Source organism: Oncorhynchus masou, chromosome 9 (genome assembly GCF_036934945.1).
Source record: "Oncorhynchus masou masou isolate Uvic2021 chromosome 9, UVic_Omas_1.1, whole genome shotgun sequence".
NCBI classification, from domain to species: Eukaryota; Metazoa; Chordata; class Actinopteri; order Salmoniformes; family Salmonidae; genus Oncorhynchus; species Oncorhynchus masou.
The window spans coordinates 48617661-48637278 of NC_088220.1; the positions used below are offsets into that span (position 1 = coordinate 48617661).

General features: G+C 47.5%; 1 protein-coding gene across 2 annotated transcripts; it reads right to left on the minus strand.

Moving 5' to 3' along the window:
* Positions 1 to 2181: 2181 nt before the first annotated feature.
* LOC135546097 (bone morphogenetic protein 2-like) lies at positions 2182 to 13980 on the minus strand. Of its 2 annotated transcripts, XM_064974250.1 has the most exons (4): positions 12797 to 13980; positions 10410 to 10527; positions 5617 to 5969; positions 2182 to 4942 (listed from the first exon to the last, which is right to left on the minus strand). In XM_064974250.1, the coding sequence occupies exons 3-4, from the start codon at positions 5960 to 5962 to the stop codon at positions 3876 to 3878; spliced, it is 1413 nt and encodes a 470-aa protein (XP_064830322.1). In that variant the 5' UTR covers positions 5963 to 5969; positions 10410 to 10527; positions 12797 to 13980; the 3' UTR covers positions 2182 to 3875. The 2 variants fall into 2 exon arrangements, with proteins under 2 accessions (XP_064830322.1, XP_064830321.1); XM_064974249.1 differs by lacking the exon at positions 10410 to 10527.
* Positions 13981 to 19618: the final 5638 nt, after the last annotated feature.

Here is a 19618-nt window from a genome sequence, read left to right on the forward strand (position 1 = left end):
TTGGCACAGAGTGATTTCCAACATGGTAATTTGTGTGCTTGTGCTAGTCTATGTGGGTGTATGAGCAAGTGTGTGTGTGTGTTGGGGCAGATGTGGGCAGTGGGTGGGCTGTACAGTTGACAGAGTAAGTTGACAGACAGGAGTATAGAGGAACTGACGGCAGTGGGGGTTATTTCCCTATGCCAGGGTGAGTGGGGAAAAGCCTGTCACTTAGTAGGGTACACCAGGGATGAGGCCTGCTCTGGGCTTACCTTGGCCCTGCCTGTGTGGCTGGTTGGATTGGCAGGTTGACGGAGAGCGTGCCAAACCTGGGTTTAACTTCATTTCCATGAACTCCACACTCCAACATGGAGGCACCTCTGGGCCTATCCCTGGCCCTGTTTACATGAACATTCTACTAATGCAGTACTGAATGTTCCAATCTAACTTCCATCTGCATGTAACACAGACTTTAGGATCCATAGTAAAATCTGTTCTAGAGGTATAGTGTTATAATCACAACTGTATTATCTAAACATTCCATACATTTGTGGCTGGAACTGCACTGGGCCTGTTGCTCGGCTCCTGTAAAGCGTTTATCATAAACGTTTCCCTGAATACAGCTAAAATCTGTACGTCAGAAAGAGGGCTATGTAACGTGAGAAATGTGTAATCCCCTGCCTGTCTGGGGTCCATCACAGGCACCTGGTTGTAGGTGCAGCCCCGCGGCCCTGGGTCCCTGTCTCTGTGGGTCGGGTGGGTTTGGAAGCCCTCAGGGCTGAGGGAAGGTGTTCCACAGGGTTGACTGGGTCAATGCCAATGCTATCCAGGCTCATAGAGCCGACACACATGACAAGATAAGCTGGCCATATCCTGTCTCCACTCCCCAGTCCTGCTCTAAACCCTGAACACAGTCATAATCCAACATCTGGGAGAGGAGGGTGAGGGAGGGGTTACGGGGGGGGGGTTAGAGAAAATGGAAGGGGTGAGGTGGGTGATAAGCGAATGAGCTGGGAGGGGGAGAGAGGGGAGGGTGGGATGAGGAATGGGTCAGTGGGTGAGGGATGGGCTGGGTGGTGAGGGAAGATGTGTGAGGGAGGAATGAGTTGGGGGGCAAGGATAGGTTAGAGGGGAGTTAAGGAAGTTAGGGAGGATACAGACCCTCTATGGGGCAAAGGTTATCTTCCTGCCCATGCATGGGTGACTCATGCTGTGTGTATTTCATGAGATGGTTTTCGCTACTTATCTAAACACATCTACATACAAACACATAAATGCTCTCTCGCACGCAGGCAGACATGCAGACAGATGCACGCACGCACGCCACACACACACACACACACACACACACACACACACACACACACACACACACACACACACACACACACACACAGGAGCCCCAGTGGCAGTGTGCTGCTGTTGACAGCTGTTGAGAGGTGATATGTAAGAAGAATCTGGACAGCTCCAGCTGTAGCCGACGAGTTCTGGACCACGTCCAGCATCCGACAGGAGGGGAGGAGATTCGCCCCTCCCTAGGACAGAGCAACGCGGCTGTGGCTTTCACACTGTTCACCTCCCGATCCTTCACTAGCAGTGAGCCGATCCATCTGGAGGAGGGATGGGGGGCGGGGGGGGTAGTTCCTTTCAACACACAGGAATGCGGGTTCAAGAAAGCTGTTGAGTTGGTTTGACCCCCACATTCACAACGTGGCCGAGCACACGGACTGCTGTAAGCTCAGAGGCTCAGTAGCTGTCTGGGTAGGATCTGGGGATCAGAAACATATGTGGGCTGCATCATAGGCCGGGTGTGAATTGATAAGATGGTGCAGTGGTTTTGCCAGTAAGAGATCTGCCCCATGTATAGCATTCTCCTCATGCCCTTCTATCCCAGGCCTGTGTGTGTTAGTGGGACTATATAGTTACTCGAGGCCTATAGCCAAATCCGGTTTGTACTGGGTTGCCCAAGGGAGCACTGGCTTCCTTCCTCCTTTCTGATCATGGATAATGTTAGCTCGGTTGCCAATCTATGAGGCAATTTGTGATTGAAAGAGTCTGACCAATGGGAGGATTTGACAGTTCCACTCTGCTCTCCCCTTGTCCTTGTGCATAGGCTCAGAGCAATATGTCCTCAGAACACTAGCAGAGGAACAGCAACAAGGAAACGTGGTTGATTTTAAAAACTCAATCATGTGACAGAGGTGTTGCTTTGTCTCTGTTTTATTACAGGTATCACCACGTCTTCAGACAATGTCAAACATTTTACAGACTGTTGTTTAAATGCTTCCATTTAAATAGAGGGAAAAGCAAATGACTGGAAAGATACTCAAAATACTCTAAAACACCTGCAAAACCCCCGAAAGGCACTGGAAATCAACTGCTTTAACATTAGCCGTTCTTTAAAAAAAAAAATTAAACATGCACTCTACTAGAAAAGACACCTGTGGTGAGGATGACATTGTGTTGTTGTTACGCGATTCAGTGGATTGCAATACACAGAGCCTTGATATGTGGAATTTCTCGAGCTTTTGACTGCTCCATTATGTGTAGGACACCAAAAGCCACCATAACTTGCTGTACCAAAGCTACTATAAGGACTGCAGGCTCCAGCTTTACATGTATTACGGTACTGTGAATGTGGCTTTGTAGAGAGCAGATATCTGAAATATTTTCAAGGTTAAATACACAATATGTGGTTGCTATTTAAATACCTAAATGTGACTTTTAAGTTAGATGTAATGGAATTACTTTGACGACAACAGTTTTCAGATTTTTTCTTAATCTCTGCAAAGGAAATGTACAAAAAACATTGTAGCTTTTAAATAATAAATGATGGTAGTACATTCAAACAATAGCATAATAATTCCTCCGTATTATTGTTGCGGTTTTAAATATCTCATGACGGGATGCTTGGCGCGGACAATTTGCCTGTCTGTGTGTCTGTCTGAGAAGTCCACATCTATTTAGTCTATGAGGAGTGTCCGTCAATGTCTCTCTTGATGAGAGATCGGTAGCTGTCCATTGGCCCAGATACATTAGATGAGTTAGTTTAAGGATGGTGTCACAGATGCAAAGGTTATACGTTTCCATCCTCCTCATATGGGTCACGTGACAGCTTTCTCTGCACTATAACGTCACTCTTGATAATATGTCCACCGTATTAGATAGTATAATATGGCACTGATATCTTCATCTCTTGCCAGTCCCCTTGGTCTTCGACTCCACTGGTCGAGTGCATCTCCTTCACAGATTGATGTTGCAATGAGGATGTGAGCGACACACTGAGCACGGAAAGACACAGATACAGACACATTACAGACACGTATAGGGCTGGCGAGTGAGCATTGAACAAGCTCAGGAGTTCTATAGACGGAGAAGAGGTGGGGCTAATGGGAGGATTCTCTCCTTTACTCCTGGCTGTCGTTCCTCTCTTCTTCTGTCAGCAGCATCCTCTACCCCTACTGGGATGTGGGAGACTGCTTCGTGTTTCTCTCCTTCTCTTTTCTCTCTCTCGCTATGCAGTAGTTCTGAAGCACTGCACTGTGTTCTGAGGGGGCTCTTCTGTCTCTGGTTTTTCCTCTCTCTCTCTCTCTCTCTCTCCCTCCCTATCCTCTCTTTATTTCCACTACTGACAGCTGTGGCCCTCCAACACCTATACTTCTTAGAAACCACTTGGTCCTGCTGGATTGGGTTCTACATTCCTGTCTCTTCCCTTCCTCCCTCATCCATCTCTCCTGCCCCCCCCCCGCTACTAGAATTTTCATCCCACCACCAGAAGGTCCAGGTACGCTTGTCTCACATGGTCCTGCTGGGCTGGGTTCTGTCCTTGCTCTCTTTCCCTACCTCATCAGTCTCTCCTTCCCTCGCTCTCCTCCCTCCCTCTCTTTTGTTTCCCGTTACCGGCATCCACAGCCCTCCACCACCATGTCCTGGTAGTTTTTGAGCACCACGCGGTCCTGCGGGTCCAGGTAGAGCATGGCGATGGGGCTGAGGGCGGTGGGCACGCAGCAGGCCCGCGGCACGGCTCCGTTCACCGAGTTCACCAGCGTCTGCACCATGGCGTGGCTGGATGAGTTCATGTGGTGGGTGAGCGGGAAGCGGCACTCCCCCAGGCAGAAGAAGGCGTCGTAGCCGCTAGGCGCCACGATCCACTTGTTCCAGCCCACGTCTTTGAAGTCCACGTAGAGCGGGTGGCGGCGGCAGCGGGCGCGGGACAGGCGCTTCAGTTTCGCCGCGCGGCCACCATTGCGCTTCACCCTTCCACCCTCGTCCCAGCTACCGCCCCAGCCAGGGCTGGCGCTCCAGTCTCTGTCTCTGTCCCTTTCCCGGTCCCGGTCCCTGCTGTTGCTCCTGCCCCTTTCTCTGGTCCGCTTCCTCCCCCTCATCCTCTGGGCAGTGTCAGAGGTTCTCCGGCCATGGGCGGCTAGTGGCTCCCCGTGCCCGTCATGGCTGTAAGTAACCAGCAGGGGTCTCTCCCGTGCCCAGCTGTGCTCATCCTGTCCCAGAGACCTGCGCACCCTCAAGTGTCCCTCTCTGCGACCTTCCTCCCCAGTGGAGAGTGGTAGAGCATCATGGTCAGGGGGGGTGAGGAGGGTGGTGTTACCGAGAGGGGTCACCTCCAGGAGGAAGGCCAGGCTGCCGGTCCAAGCGTGGGCCCCTACGAAGAGTTCAGTGCTGAGGCTGAAGGCCTCCCAGGAGTCAGCTGGCCTGGTTCTGGGGGCCCCTGTGAGGAGCCGTGACTCCAGCAGAGTGGGCTCAGAGTCCCCAGTGCCTCCATCGAGGAACAGGCTGACCTTGTGGGCCCCGGGGCCTAGGCTAGCCCCACCACCCCGGAAGAAACGCAGCTCGGCAGAAACCACACGCTCATCCTGGGGGATGGAGGACACGTTGAAGGAGATGGGGACCTTGTTGTTACTCGCGGTGGTCAGCCTCTTTTCAAGGGGGAGTGAGGGGCTGGTAGACGCTGAGATAGAGGAGGGAGGGAGGGAGAGAGAACGAGAAAGAGAGGTTAAGATAGGTCAAAGAAGAAGGTTCAATTTGTAAAACAAAATTGATGTGCTCCACAGTTCCTTGGAGGTCTCTCTTGTAGGATTTTCTAAATCAAACATTGTAATCTCACAATGTCAAATACAATGTAAATTGACCTGTCAACCCTTAACTTTAAAAAGGTCAGACACATTCAGTGCCATAAACAGTTAGATAAGCTTTCCTTTGCACACACTAGCATCAGAATAGGACTGGTTAGCTTGTGAGTGTTATGGAAACATTCATGTTATCAAATGGAAAATAGATGGTCTGGATTTGAAGCCTACTGACTGCTAAGGTGGAGTCATAACAGAAAGAGACTGGGTATCACAGCCCTGTCGTCATCAATGCCATCTAACCCTGACTGAAACTACAAATGGAATGTGTAGAACAGTGTCTATTAAAAACATACTGTGGAACTGATACCAAATGGTGGTAGGACAAGGGAGAACAGCTTTGCAAACTATCCACAAACTGTCTCAGATTAGGAGTGCTGATCTAGGATCTGTCCATATGATCTTATTCATGATCATCTAAAAGGCTAAACTAATCCTAGATCAGCACTCTTACCCGGAGGTGCTTTTGGGGATATGGGCCTATGTGTATTGTTACCTGTGTGGTGGAAGCTGCGTACGGTGTTGGCCTCCTGGACATGCTGGCTGGGGTAGCTGAAGTGTGGATCCTGGACTAGGTGGTACTGCTGGGCGTGGAAGCGATAGAGGTCCAGTATGTACTGGGGGATGGGCGCACCTGGCCGGGGGTTGGGGTGGGACTGCAGGCCCAGGCGGCTCAGTAATAGGTTCTGGATTGTCTGGGCCAGGCTGGGCTCCAGGGGGGTGGGTGATGACGGTGGCAACGACGGCTCACTGCCATCGGGCTCGGTGGCAAAGCCCTGGCGCCCAGGCGAGGCTTGAGGTAGCAGCAGGACCATCAGGACCAATAGTTTAGCAGTGAACATGGTGGATCTAGATGAGGGGGAAGAGAATGTGAGGAGAGGAGTTAAGTTAGGGTTTATTTCAGGGAGAAGAGGAAACGGAACGCTTAAATCTGTCACTTTTTGACGCTTCCAGTGGTGCCCTTTAAAGTCACAAGTGTTCATTAAGATTCATATACCATATGTTTAATGTCTTTCAGTAAATTGGAGTTGGGGGGATTAAAATACCACTACTCACAACTTAAATCTTATGAGAGAAACTACTACCACTATATCATCCGCTTGTTTTCTCCTCTCCCAGTCCCCACCATAATAATTCCTCGTCAGCAGAGTATGAATCATACCGTGACATTCAGACAATAAACATGTATTACCTTTAATGTGGCCTGAACACAACCAGTCATGATGTTTTCATCCGATTGTCAAACAAATCACTTAAAAAACGTAAGCTACCTGTGCATGTTCATCCACCACAAAATAATTCTAGCATTCCAATGAATGGAAAGAGACATCTGTTACAAAACATCAAATGTTTTATGACATTGGGCGATTGTCATTAGTACTAAACTCTTGTGGCCGGAATGAATAGATGCTGTCACACCCTGATCTGTTTCACCTGTCTTGTGCTTGTCTCCACCCCCCTCCAGGTGTCGCCCATTAGCCACTGTGCATTTATACCTGTGTTTTCTGTTTGTCTGTTGCCAGTTCGCCTCGTCTCCTCAGGCATACCAGCGTTTTTCTCTCGAGTCCCTGTTTTCCCAGTTTTGACCATTTTCCCTGCCCTGACCCTGCCATTCTGTACCTTGTGACACTGCCCTGGATTACTGACCTCTGCCTGCCATTCTGTACCTTTCGGACTCTGCTCTGGATTACTGACCTCTGCCTGCCCTGACCCTGAGCCTGCCTGCCATTCTGTACCTTTCGGACTCTGCCCTGGATTACTGACCTCTGCCTGCCCCTTGACCTGTCGTTTGCCTGCCCCTTGTTTTTGTAAAAAAAAACGTTTGTTACTCTGAACTGTCAGCAGCTGGGTCTTAACGTGAGGTCTAATAGATGAGTCTTGCTGACAAATGTACATTTCTTTGTCAAAAGTAAAGTCGGGACATCTTTAAAAGGGCTGAATTACGGGACGCAAATACAGCTCTGTCTGTCCTGAGTGCATTGGCACAGGAAACCGTGCGGGCTTGGTTGAAACAATTATGTAAGTTCGGCTAGCGGACTAGACCCAGTTGATAATGTTGCAAGGTCGCTAGTGGGCTGGGCCCAGTCGATACAACGTTGCAAGTCTTCTAGCGAAAGCTCAAGGCAGTGAGTGAGGCAGAGAGAGAGGAATTTAGGCTGAGGAGAGAGCTGAATGTAATTGAAAGAACCTGAATCAACTGTCACTGGCCTTAAACCATGAGAGAGAGGTGGGGGTGTTTGTTTAATTTGGAATAAGCTTTTGAAATATTTTCATATTTACCACTGCAGCAGTACAAACGTGCATTTTAATCCATTAGGAGAATGGCTCCCCCCTGTAATGCCCCCTCCCCCTTGTAATTCACACACTGCTCGTCAGGCTTTTAGGACGTAATGCTGGTGCGACATCAAATGTACTGCTGGAGTCCATGTGAAGTTGTTTGCTGGATACACATGGCTGTAAAAACAGCACCACTTTGTTTTCCTTAATGTTAATTTATTGCTATGTGTTGCCAAGGCCCCATCTCCTAGGAAACTCAAGCACAAGGGGATACAAGTGATTAAGCAGAGGCTATATTCAGTGTGTGTGTGTGTGTGTGTCTGTGTGATTTAGGAGAACTTTAATAGTAGTACTGCTAAGACCATAAATTAGCTAAAGGTAGTTGACTTTAATGGAGAATAATAACTAGTGTAGCTACTGTACTTTAACTCTATTGCTCCAATTTACTCTCCAGAGTGTATTTGCTGAATGGACCTATACAGTAGCTTCAACCAAATACTTGAGACCATAGTTGCTAACTGACCTGTCTGCTGCGCGGGAAAAGGCCCAGTGCTGGAGGTCATAGCATTAATGACCCAGCCAGCCAGGTTACCACCTCATGTCTCTGTAGTACAGCTGTTAATGATTGAGCCACTAATTAGAAACTATAGACCTTAATGGCCTTGTGCCCTCTGGAGTCAGGAGGTCAGGGGTCAGGGTAGGGGTGTCTGACCTGTCTATTGTTCAAAGTAGGATGAAGTTGGCCCTGGACACTTAACTAGAAGGTCAGTTTGCCGTTAGCAAGAGGGTAAGCTCACCCTAGATTTGGTTCAAAGCATTCAAAGCTAGTAGGCTCGTGTAGAAACTGAGACCTGGGCTGGGCCATGACTTCTCTTCTCCCAACCTGTCTGCTTTACCATCATCTTACAACTAAAGAAATGAGAGATGTCGTCATTATTCTAAGAAGAAAAGATACTTCTCATTGAATGCAAACGAAATAGAACTCAACGTCCCGTTTCTCCCTACAGACTAGAGCGAAGCTCTCTCTTAATCTTATCACTCCCTGCCTATCGCATCACTGTACTGAGCTGAGAATTTATTAAGTCCAACATGGCAGGATAACTGAGGCATTTATGGTACAACGAACACATAACTACACCATAATAATAGATAATCATGCCATAGTGTCAGAGTAAGGTTTACAAGGTGGTCACAGGGTGTGTGTGTGTGTGTGTGTGTGAGAGAGAACAGACACAGCAATACCCTGGGAAAATAGGCCGTGAGCGTGGAACTCTGTTCACTACCCATTAACTCAGTCGGCCCCACCCCAAGTAATGTCTCTCCACCCCATGCTTCTCCACCTGAGGCAACACTACGGGGGAATTAGAGGATGATTAGAGAGCCACAACTGTACACCCTTTCCCATGGCGTCCTATGGCTTGACAACTAGATTAAGGATACCCCCCACCCCCTTAATGAAGGTTCAAAGGTTTGTTTCAGAAGTGGGAGGAGGGGAGTCAGAGGACACCCTGCCGTTCATCCATCGAGAGTATGTCCACCCATCTCCCTGTGTCTCTCCAGCTAATCTAAACTGGGAGAAAAGTTCCTCAACTTAATTTGGCCTCTATCTGCCATCCCCTCCGTCGACCCGCCCCCCTCTCCATTCATCCTGGATGGTAACATCCATGCGATTGCTTTCCCTTCATCCCCCGCTCTCTCCCTCCTCTGAAATGGGACTAATCGAGTCTTCCGGGGGAGGTGAGGGGTGAGGTGGTGCTCTCAGACGTATCAGATGATGTCTGACTCAGAGCAGACGGTAGCGTGATCCCAGGCGCACGCAGACGAGAGATGGGTGGCAATCAGGCTGTTCCTCTGAACTCACAGATCAAAACAGACCAACATAAGTATCTCTTTCCCTCTCTTTCCCTCTCTCTTTTAGTCTCTCCTTTTCTTAGTCCCTCTTTATCTCCTTATCTCCTCCTCTCTTTCTGTTTCTGTCCCCCTCATTCTCTCTTAGTTCCCCTCCATTTCTTTCAAGTCTATTCTCTGGATATCTTCTACTTCTATGGGGGGCAGAGGAAAGACAGATTTAGAAAATAGAGAGAGGCAAAGAGAGAGAAGGGAAGACAGATGTATCCCTCTTCTCTCTCTATCACTACTTGTCCTTTTCCATATCTCTTCCCCTGCCCCCCCTCTGTGTTCCCTGTCTCCCCATTCTTCTTTATCTACATGTTTCTCTCTTTCCCAATCTCTATTTTTCTTTCTCTCCCTATCTTTATTTATCTACCCCTCTGTCTCTTGTGTTGGTCTTTTTCCTAAGCCCTCGAAATGAATGGTGTTTTTGCGGAAGGATGCTGCTGAGTGTTGTCGGGCGAGAGGGCCCAGTGTCACCGCAGCCGGCTGATTTATCCACGGCCGCTGTCTTCGTGTTACGCCTGGTCCCGCCACTTTCCCTTCCTGTTGTTCTTCCCGTTTTTCTTTCCCCAGATTCCTTCTCTCCCTCCCTCGCTCGCTCTCTAACACACACATAGAGTCTCTGCCCATGTCATAATTACTGCATGTCTTGGAAATCTTATACTCGCACACACACAAACATGTGCAAGCTCACAAACACACTGCTGCTCATGGCCTGGATCCACAGGCTCAACACACTTTCTCCTCTTGGACTTAACCAGGGTTTTGACTTGAAAGCGTTTTATAGTTTCAAAATGTCCAAATTATTGTGTTCCCCCCCCCCACCCTAATTTAATATTGAAGTGATGTCACTAAGTACTGTCACTATATATAGGACCTTCCACCCCCACCTGGGATACGGATGCTTGATGAAGACCTAAGGGTCGAAACGTTGTTATGAATAAATATCACCTGGGAGCATGAGCAGCAGTGTACAACTCCAGCACCTTTCGGAAAGTCCCTGGGTGTGCGTATGTTCTTCAGCTTTTGTACAAAGCTCACACACACACATCCCAAGAATGTTTTTGTTTTTTTCGAACTTGCTCAACCCGCATTTCTGTGGACCATTCTCAAAATCACCTGAAACGGACACCTCTAATGCATCCGGAATGATCCTCACACTTCTCTCTCCACCGCTAACACGCGACCGATCTTGAATGACGACCGCGTTCACTGCTTTATGATTTAATGTATCAGGCTGAAACGAAGAGGTAAGAGTGACATTTTTTGAAGCATGACAGTTGAAATCATTAGAATAATATTCCTAGTTGCCTGCTGTGTGGTTTTATTAGAGTGTATTATACTTTTCCTAAGCTGGGGCGATTAAGAGGTTAATGACACGGGCAGTCCAGACTTCAGCCTGCCGCTTGCCTTCCTCAACAAACCTTTATGATAATTACGGCTCCACGCGTATGCACCACGCAGGCAGAGCGCAAACACGTACATGGAAATACAAGCCAAGAGGTACAAATATGTGTGTTGTGTGTATATGAATGTATATGATGGACAAAAGCCGATTGATTAGAATGTTTTCATGCATAGCGCTGCACATGCATCACACACAAACAATCGCAAAGAATGTCAAATGCTTGGACACACACACACACACACACACACACACACACACACACACACACACACACACACACACACACACACACACACACACACACACACACACACACACACACACAGAGAGAGAGGAGAAACCAGTGTCGGCTGAAAGGGTTGAGATTACACTTTCCAGCTACTGGGGAATCAACCAACACTCTCACAACATCGCTAGAAACTGCAACTGCAAGGTACCTGACTGCAAGGCCCTACAGAGGGTGGTGCGTACGGCCCAGTACATCACTTGGGCCGAGCTTCCTGCCATCCAGGACCTCTATACCAGGCAGTGTCAGAGGAAGGCCCAAAAAATTGTCAAAGACTCCAGCCACTCAAGCCATAGACTGTTCTCTCTGCTACCTCATAGCAAGCAGTACCAGTCTGGAACCAACATGACCCTGAACAGCTTCTATCCCCAAGCCACAAGACTACTAAACAAGACTCCTTAATGGCTAAATAAATGGTTACCTGGACTACCAGCATTGACCCTTTTTTGCACTAACTCTCGTGCACTGACTATGTTCACACACTGGACTCTACCCACACACATACATACACCCCAACACACATATAAGCATTTTGCTACAACAGCAATAACATCTGCTAAATATGTGTATGGGACCAATAAAATTTGATTTGATTTGACATGCACACTACAAACACCCACACACATATAAGACGCACACACCTGCATACTGACGCCACACACTTTCACACTCGCCATATACGCTGCTACTACTGTCTATCTATCCTGTTGCCTAGTCACTTTACCCCTACCTATATGTACATATCTACCTCAAATACCTCGTACCCCTACACATCAAATCAGTACTGGCAACCCACTGCATATATCCATGTTATTTGTATTCGTTATTCAGTGTGTTTAATTCTTCATCTCACCATTTCTATTCATTATTTTTTTAATATGTTTATCTTTAACTCTGCATTGTTAAAAATGGACCCGCAAGTAAGCATTTCACTGTTGGTCTACACCTGTTGTCTCCGAAGCGTGTGACAAATGACATTTGATCTGGAGCGTCAGCTACCTGTACCCTAGGAAAGACATTTAGCCAGATACCCCTATGTACAGTATAGTAGTCACCACTGCCAGGACCTTCATTCCCAGGTCCATTTTTTTTAAAGAGTCTAACTAGCCCATACAGTGCAGCAGATCAACAGGTCACCTTTAACCTCCATCTATTTCAACCAGAACTACAAGTCACTGGAAGCTTTTCAGCTCTTGTAGATCTTCATCTATTTCAACTAGGACATTCACAACTGTATGCCTCAGTGTTCACGCCATTTCTCGCTGTGATCCATAATGTTTCACTCAGAACTATGTTTTGGATGATCTGAGCGTCAGAGAGTTAAGCGACAGACGCCAGGAGGCGGTGTTTTAGTTAGCAGGAGGCTTTGCGGAGGCAGATGCATTGGTGGAAACAGTGACATGCACGACACGTGACATCAGACACGTCAAAAACATCTTCACACGTCCTGTCGACACAGACAGAGGTGGAAAAGACAAAAGCAGCACCGGTTCATGTGAAAGCTGTGTTTACCATCAACACTGAGGAATAGTTCAATGCCTTTACACTCCTACAGAGAAGTAAGTTACATTAGGTCCTCTGAAAACACAAGTCACATTATTCTTGGACCCTCGCTTATAAGCGTTTGATTGCGAGCAACACAGCATGCCAGCATCTGCGTGTAAGTGAGCATGTGTTTGTTCTCCCTCGAGTGGCTAATGGTTTGAGCAGTGAAGTTCCCGTGGCCAGGCAGAGTTGGCTTGACATACATGTATATGTGTGTGTTTGCGTGTGTTGTGAGAGAGAGAGAGTGTATGTGTGTGCAATACTCACGTCCAGGCGTGGTAGGAGGTGTGCAGAGTCCATGGTTTATCCTAGAGCTCCAGTGTTACGAACCATCGTCTCTCGCTCCCTCTCCGTTGGACAGAGTGGACAAAGTAAACTCTTTTACCTCTCTTCCTCTCTCTTTCCTTCCCCCGCTTTCTCTCTCTGTTTGTCTCTCTTAGGTTAGCCTGTGTCTGTGTCTCCTCTGTGAGTGGGCTGTGGATGAGGATGCTGTACTCTCCATGGTTCTCCCCCTGTACTGCTGGGCTCTCCCCTCTCACTCACCCTCTCATCCTGTTGTCAGTTTCAGATAAGCGGCCTCTTAAAACATATCCACCGGCTTTCCCCTGTCTGCCTGACCTCTTCAAACAGGCAACTCCCTCTCTCTGTCGCCGACACTTCCACCTCTGCTCAGACACGGAGAGATAGATAGACGTGCAATATAGCTACTGTATGGACCTGCACAAGAAAAATATGTCTGGAGAGTTCTGTAACCTGCGAACAACAACAAAAATGCCCTCTTGTCCTCAGCTTCCTAAATGTGTCTCCCTTCCTCTGTCTCTCATTCTCTTTGTCTCTCCTCCCCTTTTTCCTCCCTCTCCCTCTCCCTCTCTCTTATGCTATACCGAGAGTCCAGCTGGTAAACTCAGTTTAACTCTAATTGACTTTCCTGGTCATTTGGATCCTCCCTGATCGTGATGTCACCAAGTCAGACCACCCCCACTACTATCACACACACACACACACACACACAGTTAGAGATAAGATCAGAGTGGACTGGCTAATTGTTTTATTTTCCATTATTACTTTCACAAACTCACCCACTGATTTTCATTGACACCATTTTCATTATAAGCTAACATGTTCACAGACATTACAATCTCCATTATCAATTCATGACTATGTTACTGAATAAGACCAAACATATTCTCTTACCAGACCAAGGCATGAATGGATGACTCATAGGGGAGGATAAAGTCACTACAATTTGGGGGATGTGATTGGATGGAACGAGCCAAAAAAGAAAAAAAGAAGGCACATTGTAATTCTCCACTGCGTTATTCAAGCAAGGTGCAATCGTCCTTCCAGCGGCGGCCACCGAATTGGTATTCATCGGGCAGGGCTATGAGGAAACGTCTCTTTAGGATGTATCGTCTCACATATTAGATTTCATCTGGAGAATCACTTTATTTCCCGTCCCTCTGCCCCCCCCCCAAACACACACACACACAACCCCAACTCCCATCAATTCACCCAGTCTGATGAATTTCCCTGGTCCAGAGGGACAACACACACGCCTTCCCATCTGTAGGCTCAGACAATTTACCGAGTGTTATCTGTGTCATCTGAACAATTACACTGTAATTATTTACAGTGTATTTCACAGCAGTATTTGCTTTGATCGTGATGTACAGTATTTTTCTTTGTACCTATGGATTCGTGGGGACATTCTAACCAAATAAGAGGCCACTAGGAAGCAACACATGCTGTTACATGTTTGGTGGGACCCTAACATTATCCTGTCCAGTCTGTCAGTGAGTAGGCTAATGGATGTGTAAAGGATGTCACGTTGCTTGCTTTAGCGAGGACCACTTTCCTCCTGATTCAGCTCTTACCGAGGCTCAAACCCAGTACCTCTGCCTTGCGAACGCGTGACCACCGCCCTTAAGCGTCTTACCCAATTACGCCACCGAAAAGCTAGCTATTCGGCAGCGCAAGTGGGGATAGTTCAGGCTGACTCCCATCTGCTACATACGGACCCTTCAGTCAGAGTAGGCTACGGCAAGGACCATTCATCACAAGAGCAGTGGTATAACTCCACTTCTGCCTCCAGGTTTCCCGTCCTCTGGAAAAGACGTCCGCTGTCCCACGTTCTCCCCTCTCCACATTCCGACGGGGGTGGAGGAGCTTTTAAAGTAATACCTCACCGCTCTCTTAACAAGCCGACCGGAGTCCCCCCCCCCCCCAATTTCTCAACCCTTTTCCTGTCCACTACCCTGACTGGAGTCACATCTGGAGGAGAGGGGACAGAGACGAGGGCCCTTAATCCCTCTGTACCCTTCACTTGAAGTTGTTGCCTATATTGTCATCATGGCGTATTTTAGCGCATCAGCACACGCACTTAATGTACAAATACTGTATTGTATGAACATGGTTGCCCCTTTGTGTGTCTGAAATGGGAAAAGTCCACAAAGAAATAGACTGTGCACACGAGGGCCTACTTCTGTTGTGGTTTGATTCACTGAGCTCCTACACGGCTGACAACCATCCAGAGACATCGCATCCATGTTACTGCTCAAGTAATCGCGGAATTAAAGATGATGGATTGTAGAGTCAGGTGGGACTGAGAAGAGCATAGCCATAGGCGTAAAAATCAGGAAGTGAGGTGGGGAGGAGGGCAGTAAAAGCTGTATAGACGATGGCGTGATCCTTGGCCTCAGCAATAACACAAACAGCCGAACTGGTGTTCAGCTTGAGCAGAACTGCTTCTCAGGCGATAATGGGAGAATTTACGAGCCACTTTATATCTGCGATAAAGTTTCAAATGACTGGTCCAAACCGCACTCCTTATCTGTGCCCAACTAAACATCTGTTTGCTCAGGTAACCTCCTCATTAAACTCAGAACTGCACACACATGGTGCATGACACACGTTCTTTGACGTCACTATGTAAGTATATAAGATAGGCTTTCTAGCACACCATTGGCTATTATAAACTGGGTGGTTCGAGTCCTGAATGCTGATTGGCTGAAAGCCGTGGTATATCAGACCGTATACCACTAGTATGACCAAACATGTATTTTTACTGTTCTAATTATGTTTGTAACCAGTTTATAATAGCAATAAGGAACCTAGGGGTTAGGGGGCTGTATCCATCATGTATAAGAACAGCCCTTATATACCACAACTCCTTGGGCCTTATTGCTTAACTGAGCACTGGTAATTTTGTAGCAATATTGGATGAAAACTTCAATTGAAAATAGAAACATTTTACTTACAGATGTAGGATCTTAATTTGATTGGAATTTCCCAAAACAGCAGGAAATGCAAACTTGTAGTGTATTCAAGGTTTAAAAAGGCTTCTAAAGTTTGTAATTTCCACTTTAAAAATGTCAGACTTGATTTGCCCAAACAAAAAATGTCAACTCCAATAAAAAATGTCCATTAATTAAAATCCACATAATAATTCACATTTCCTGTTGCGGCAGGATTATTTTCCAGCTGTAGTAAACCGTCTTAAATTAAGATCCTATATCTGTATATGGGAATATTTGATTGACAGCACCACTACCTTAATACCGTATTCAAAATATATTGAAGATCAAATGAAAGTATTCATCTTTAAACATTTGAAGGAAAGATCATTCGAAGTGCATGCAGTTGCCATTAGAAGGTTGAGAACAAGCTATACTGGGTTTGGCCTCTGAAGGAATGACACTGCGGGACAAAAAGTGGAATGGATGGTTTGTGAGTGTAGCGTGCTGGGTAATACAATTTGATCTTGATGTCAGAGAGTGGACTGCAGTGTGAGGGATGAGGAGGAACACAGAGAAAGACTTTCATTTACAGTTCACATTAAATAATTGGGTTAAGTCGTAGACCACAAAACAAACACACATGCACAGACTCTTGTGCACACAAACCACACAACATGTGTACACACACACACACACACACACACACACACACACAGAGTGTTTTGCATTCACTGGCAAGGAATTCCAAAGTGCATTTTTGCAGAGATAAGATTCCATTCTCCTGAGCTCACTGTTTCCGAGACAGTCAGGGAGAGGGAGATGGTGGCAGGAGGGGGTCAGTCATGCCAACAACCCTCTGGCCTCCCTCCCCCTCGTTCATCCAGACTCCCCCTCGTTCATCCAGACTCCCCCTCGTTCATCCAGACTCCCCCTCGTTCATCCAGACTCCCCCTCGTTCATCCAGACTCCCCCTCGTTCATCCAGACTCCCCCTCGTTCATCCAGACTCCCCCTCATCGGGGGACTATGAGAGCCAACAGGTTTCCTCTCTGTGTCCTATTGACTAAAACCTGCAAATGCAAGACAATACCTGCAGTACCAACACTTTCCTTTCAGGTTACATGATGAAACTTTTACTTTCTCCCTAACACACACAAACACACTGTCTGTCCGACATCCCGCCCCTCCTTCCCCCAGAAACACATTCAATGATATCATCAGAGCAAATACTGAAGACAAGGTCGGTGAGCGGGCAAACGTGGACCAGGGTGTGTGTTGAAGATTGTGTGTGTATGCGTGTGGGGGAGTGTTCGTCCTTATCAAGACAATGATTTTATAAACTAGCATGTGTGTGGAGGTTAGAGTCCCATTCAAGCTGTCTAGAGCAGCACAGGGGACTTCCCCACTAGCCCCATTCAAGCTGTCTAGAGCAGCACAGGGGACTTCCCCACTAGCCCCATTCAAGCTGTCGAGAGCAGCACAGGGGACTTCCCCACTAGCCCCATTCAAGCTGTCTAGAGCAGCACAGGGGACTTCCCTACTAGCCCCATTCAAGCTGTCTAGAGCAGCACAGGGGACTTCCCTACTAGCCCCATTCAAGCGGTCTAGTGCAGGCCAAGCCTTTTCATCATTCATCTGCTCAAACGGTCTATGCAACACACACACACACAAATGTGTGACTGTAAATGACAGTGACCTCAGAGGAGTAAAGCTTTGTCTTGATCGACTTCTCCAAAACATGTCCACTCTCGTCCATAATCGTCAGCAAAAATACCTGTTTTTAATTGTTGATCTCACGGAACATTGAAATAACAGACAGCTGATTCATTCAAGGTTCTCCACGGTTCAGTGTTGCCTTAACGACGACCCCGAACCATGACTGTGTCTGGGGTGACAGAGGTGTGGTACTTCATCTTCCTGTGTCTACTGTATATACATACAGCTCTAAACGCAGGTCAACTATTTATGTTTGAGGTATTTTCAGACTCCACGTTGAACAAACTGGATGTGTGAAGCAGTGCCAGAGAGTGGGCGATGAACCATTGATATTGGCTGTCTATTTTTGAATGCAGGTGCCAATACCAACCGTTGAGGCCAGACTGAGTCGGTCTTGGCAACCTGAGCCCACAGTGAGTAGCATTAGGAGCAGTTGTGTGTCCAAGAGTATTTTCAGAGTCAGTCTGACTCGCCTCATCCGTAGACCTGTCCGCCGGTTTACCCTTGGAACCTCTATTCCGTTCTCATCTTTAGGGGGGAACTGTTTCATTCTCCTCCACGCGACCTACAAAACCAACCACACAGTCAACAGTAGAACTGTATAGGAAGCACGGGCTGAATCCGTGGCAACGATCATCATTTATTATTGTAATAGTGGGGATGTTTAGATTCTTAATGCCAATTACAGAAGTCAAACGCATACAGGTCCTCTGTAGTTCAGTTGTAGAGCATGACGCTTGCTACGCCAGGATTATGGGTTTGATTCCCGGGACCAGACATAATAAATAAAAAATAATAATAAAAAAATGTATTTCACTTTTACTTAACCAGGTAGGCTAGTTGAGACCAAGTTCTCATTTACAACTGCGACCTGGCCAAGGCAAAGCAAAGCAGTGCGGCACAAACAACAGTGTTACACATGGAATAAACAAGCGTACAGTCAATAACACAATAGGAAAAAAAAGTCTATATACAGTGTGTGCAAATGGTGTGAGGTGGTGAGGCAATAAATAGGCCATAGTAGCGAAGTAATTACAGTTTAGCAAATTAACACTGTAGTGATACATTTACATTACATTTAAGTCATTTAGCAGACGCTCTTATCCAGAGCGACTTACAAATTGGTGAATTCACCTTCTGACATCCAGTGGAACAGCCACTTTACAATAGTGCATCTAAATCATTAAGGGGGGGGGTGGTGAGAAGGATTACTTATCTTATCCTAGGTATTCCTTGAAGAGGTGGGGTTTCAGGTGTCTCCGGAAGGTGGTGATTGACTCCGCTGTCCTGGCGTCGTGAGGGAGTTTGTTCCACCATTGGGGGCCAGAGCAGCGAACAGTTTTGACTGGGCTGAGCGGGAACTGTACTTCCTCAATGGTAGGGAGGCGAGCAGGCCAGAGGTGGATGAACGCAGTGCCCTTGCTTGGGTGTAGGGCCTGATCAGAGCCTGGAGGTACTGCGGTGCCGTTCCCCTCACAGCTCCGTAGGCAAGCACCATGGTCTTGTAGCGGATGCGAGCTTCAACTGGAAGCCAGTGGAGAGAGCGGAGGAGCGGGGTGATGTGAGAGAACTTGGGAAGGTTGAACACCAGACGGGCTGCGGCGTTCTGGATGAGTTGTAGGGGTTTAATGGCACAGGCAGGGAGCCCAGCCAACAGCGAGTTGCAGTAATCCAGACGGGAGATGACAAGTGCCTGGATTAGGACCTGCGCCGCTTCCTGTGTGAGGCAGGGTCGTACTCTGCGGATGTTGTAGAGCATGAACCTACAGGAACGGGCCACCGCCATGATGTTGGTTGAGAACGACAGGGTGTTGTCCAGGATCACGCCAAGGTTCTTAGCGCTCTGGGAGGAGGACACAATGGAGTTGTCAACGGTGATGGCGAGATCATGGAACGGGCAGTCCTTCCCCGGGAGGAAGAGCAGCTCCGTCTTGCCGAGGTTCAGCTTGAGGTGGTGATCCGTCATCCACACTGATATGTCTGCCAGACATGCAGAGATGCGATTCGCCACCTGGTCATCAGAAGGGGGAAAGGAGAAGATTAATTGTGTGTCGTCTGCATAGCAATGATAGGAGAGGCCATGTGAGGTTATGACAGAGCCAAGTGACTTGGTGTATAGCGAGAATAGGAGAGGGCCT

Excerpts from the sequence above, each read along its gene's own strand:
- LOC135546097 (XM_064974249.1), bottom strand. The coding sequence starts at position 5,962 with ATGTTCACTGCTAAACTATTGGTCCTGATGGTCCTGCTGCTACCTCAA. Across the intron at positions 4,943-5,616 it reads ACGCAGCTTCCACCACACAG|CGTCTACCAGCCCCTCACTC; the intron begins GTAACAATACAC and ends CCTCTATCTCAG.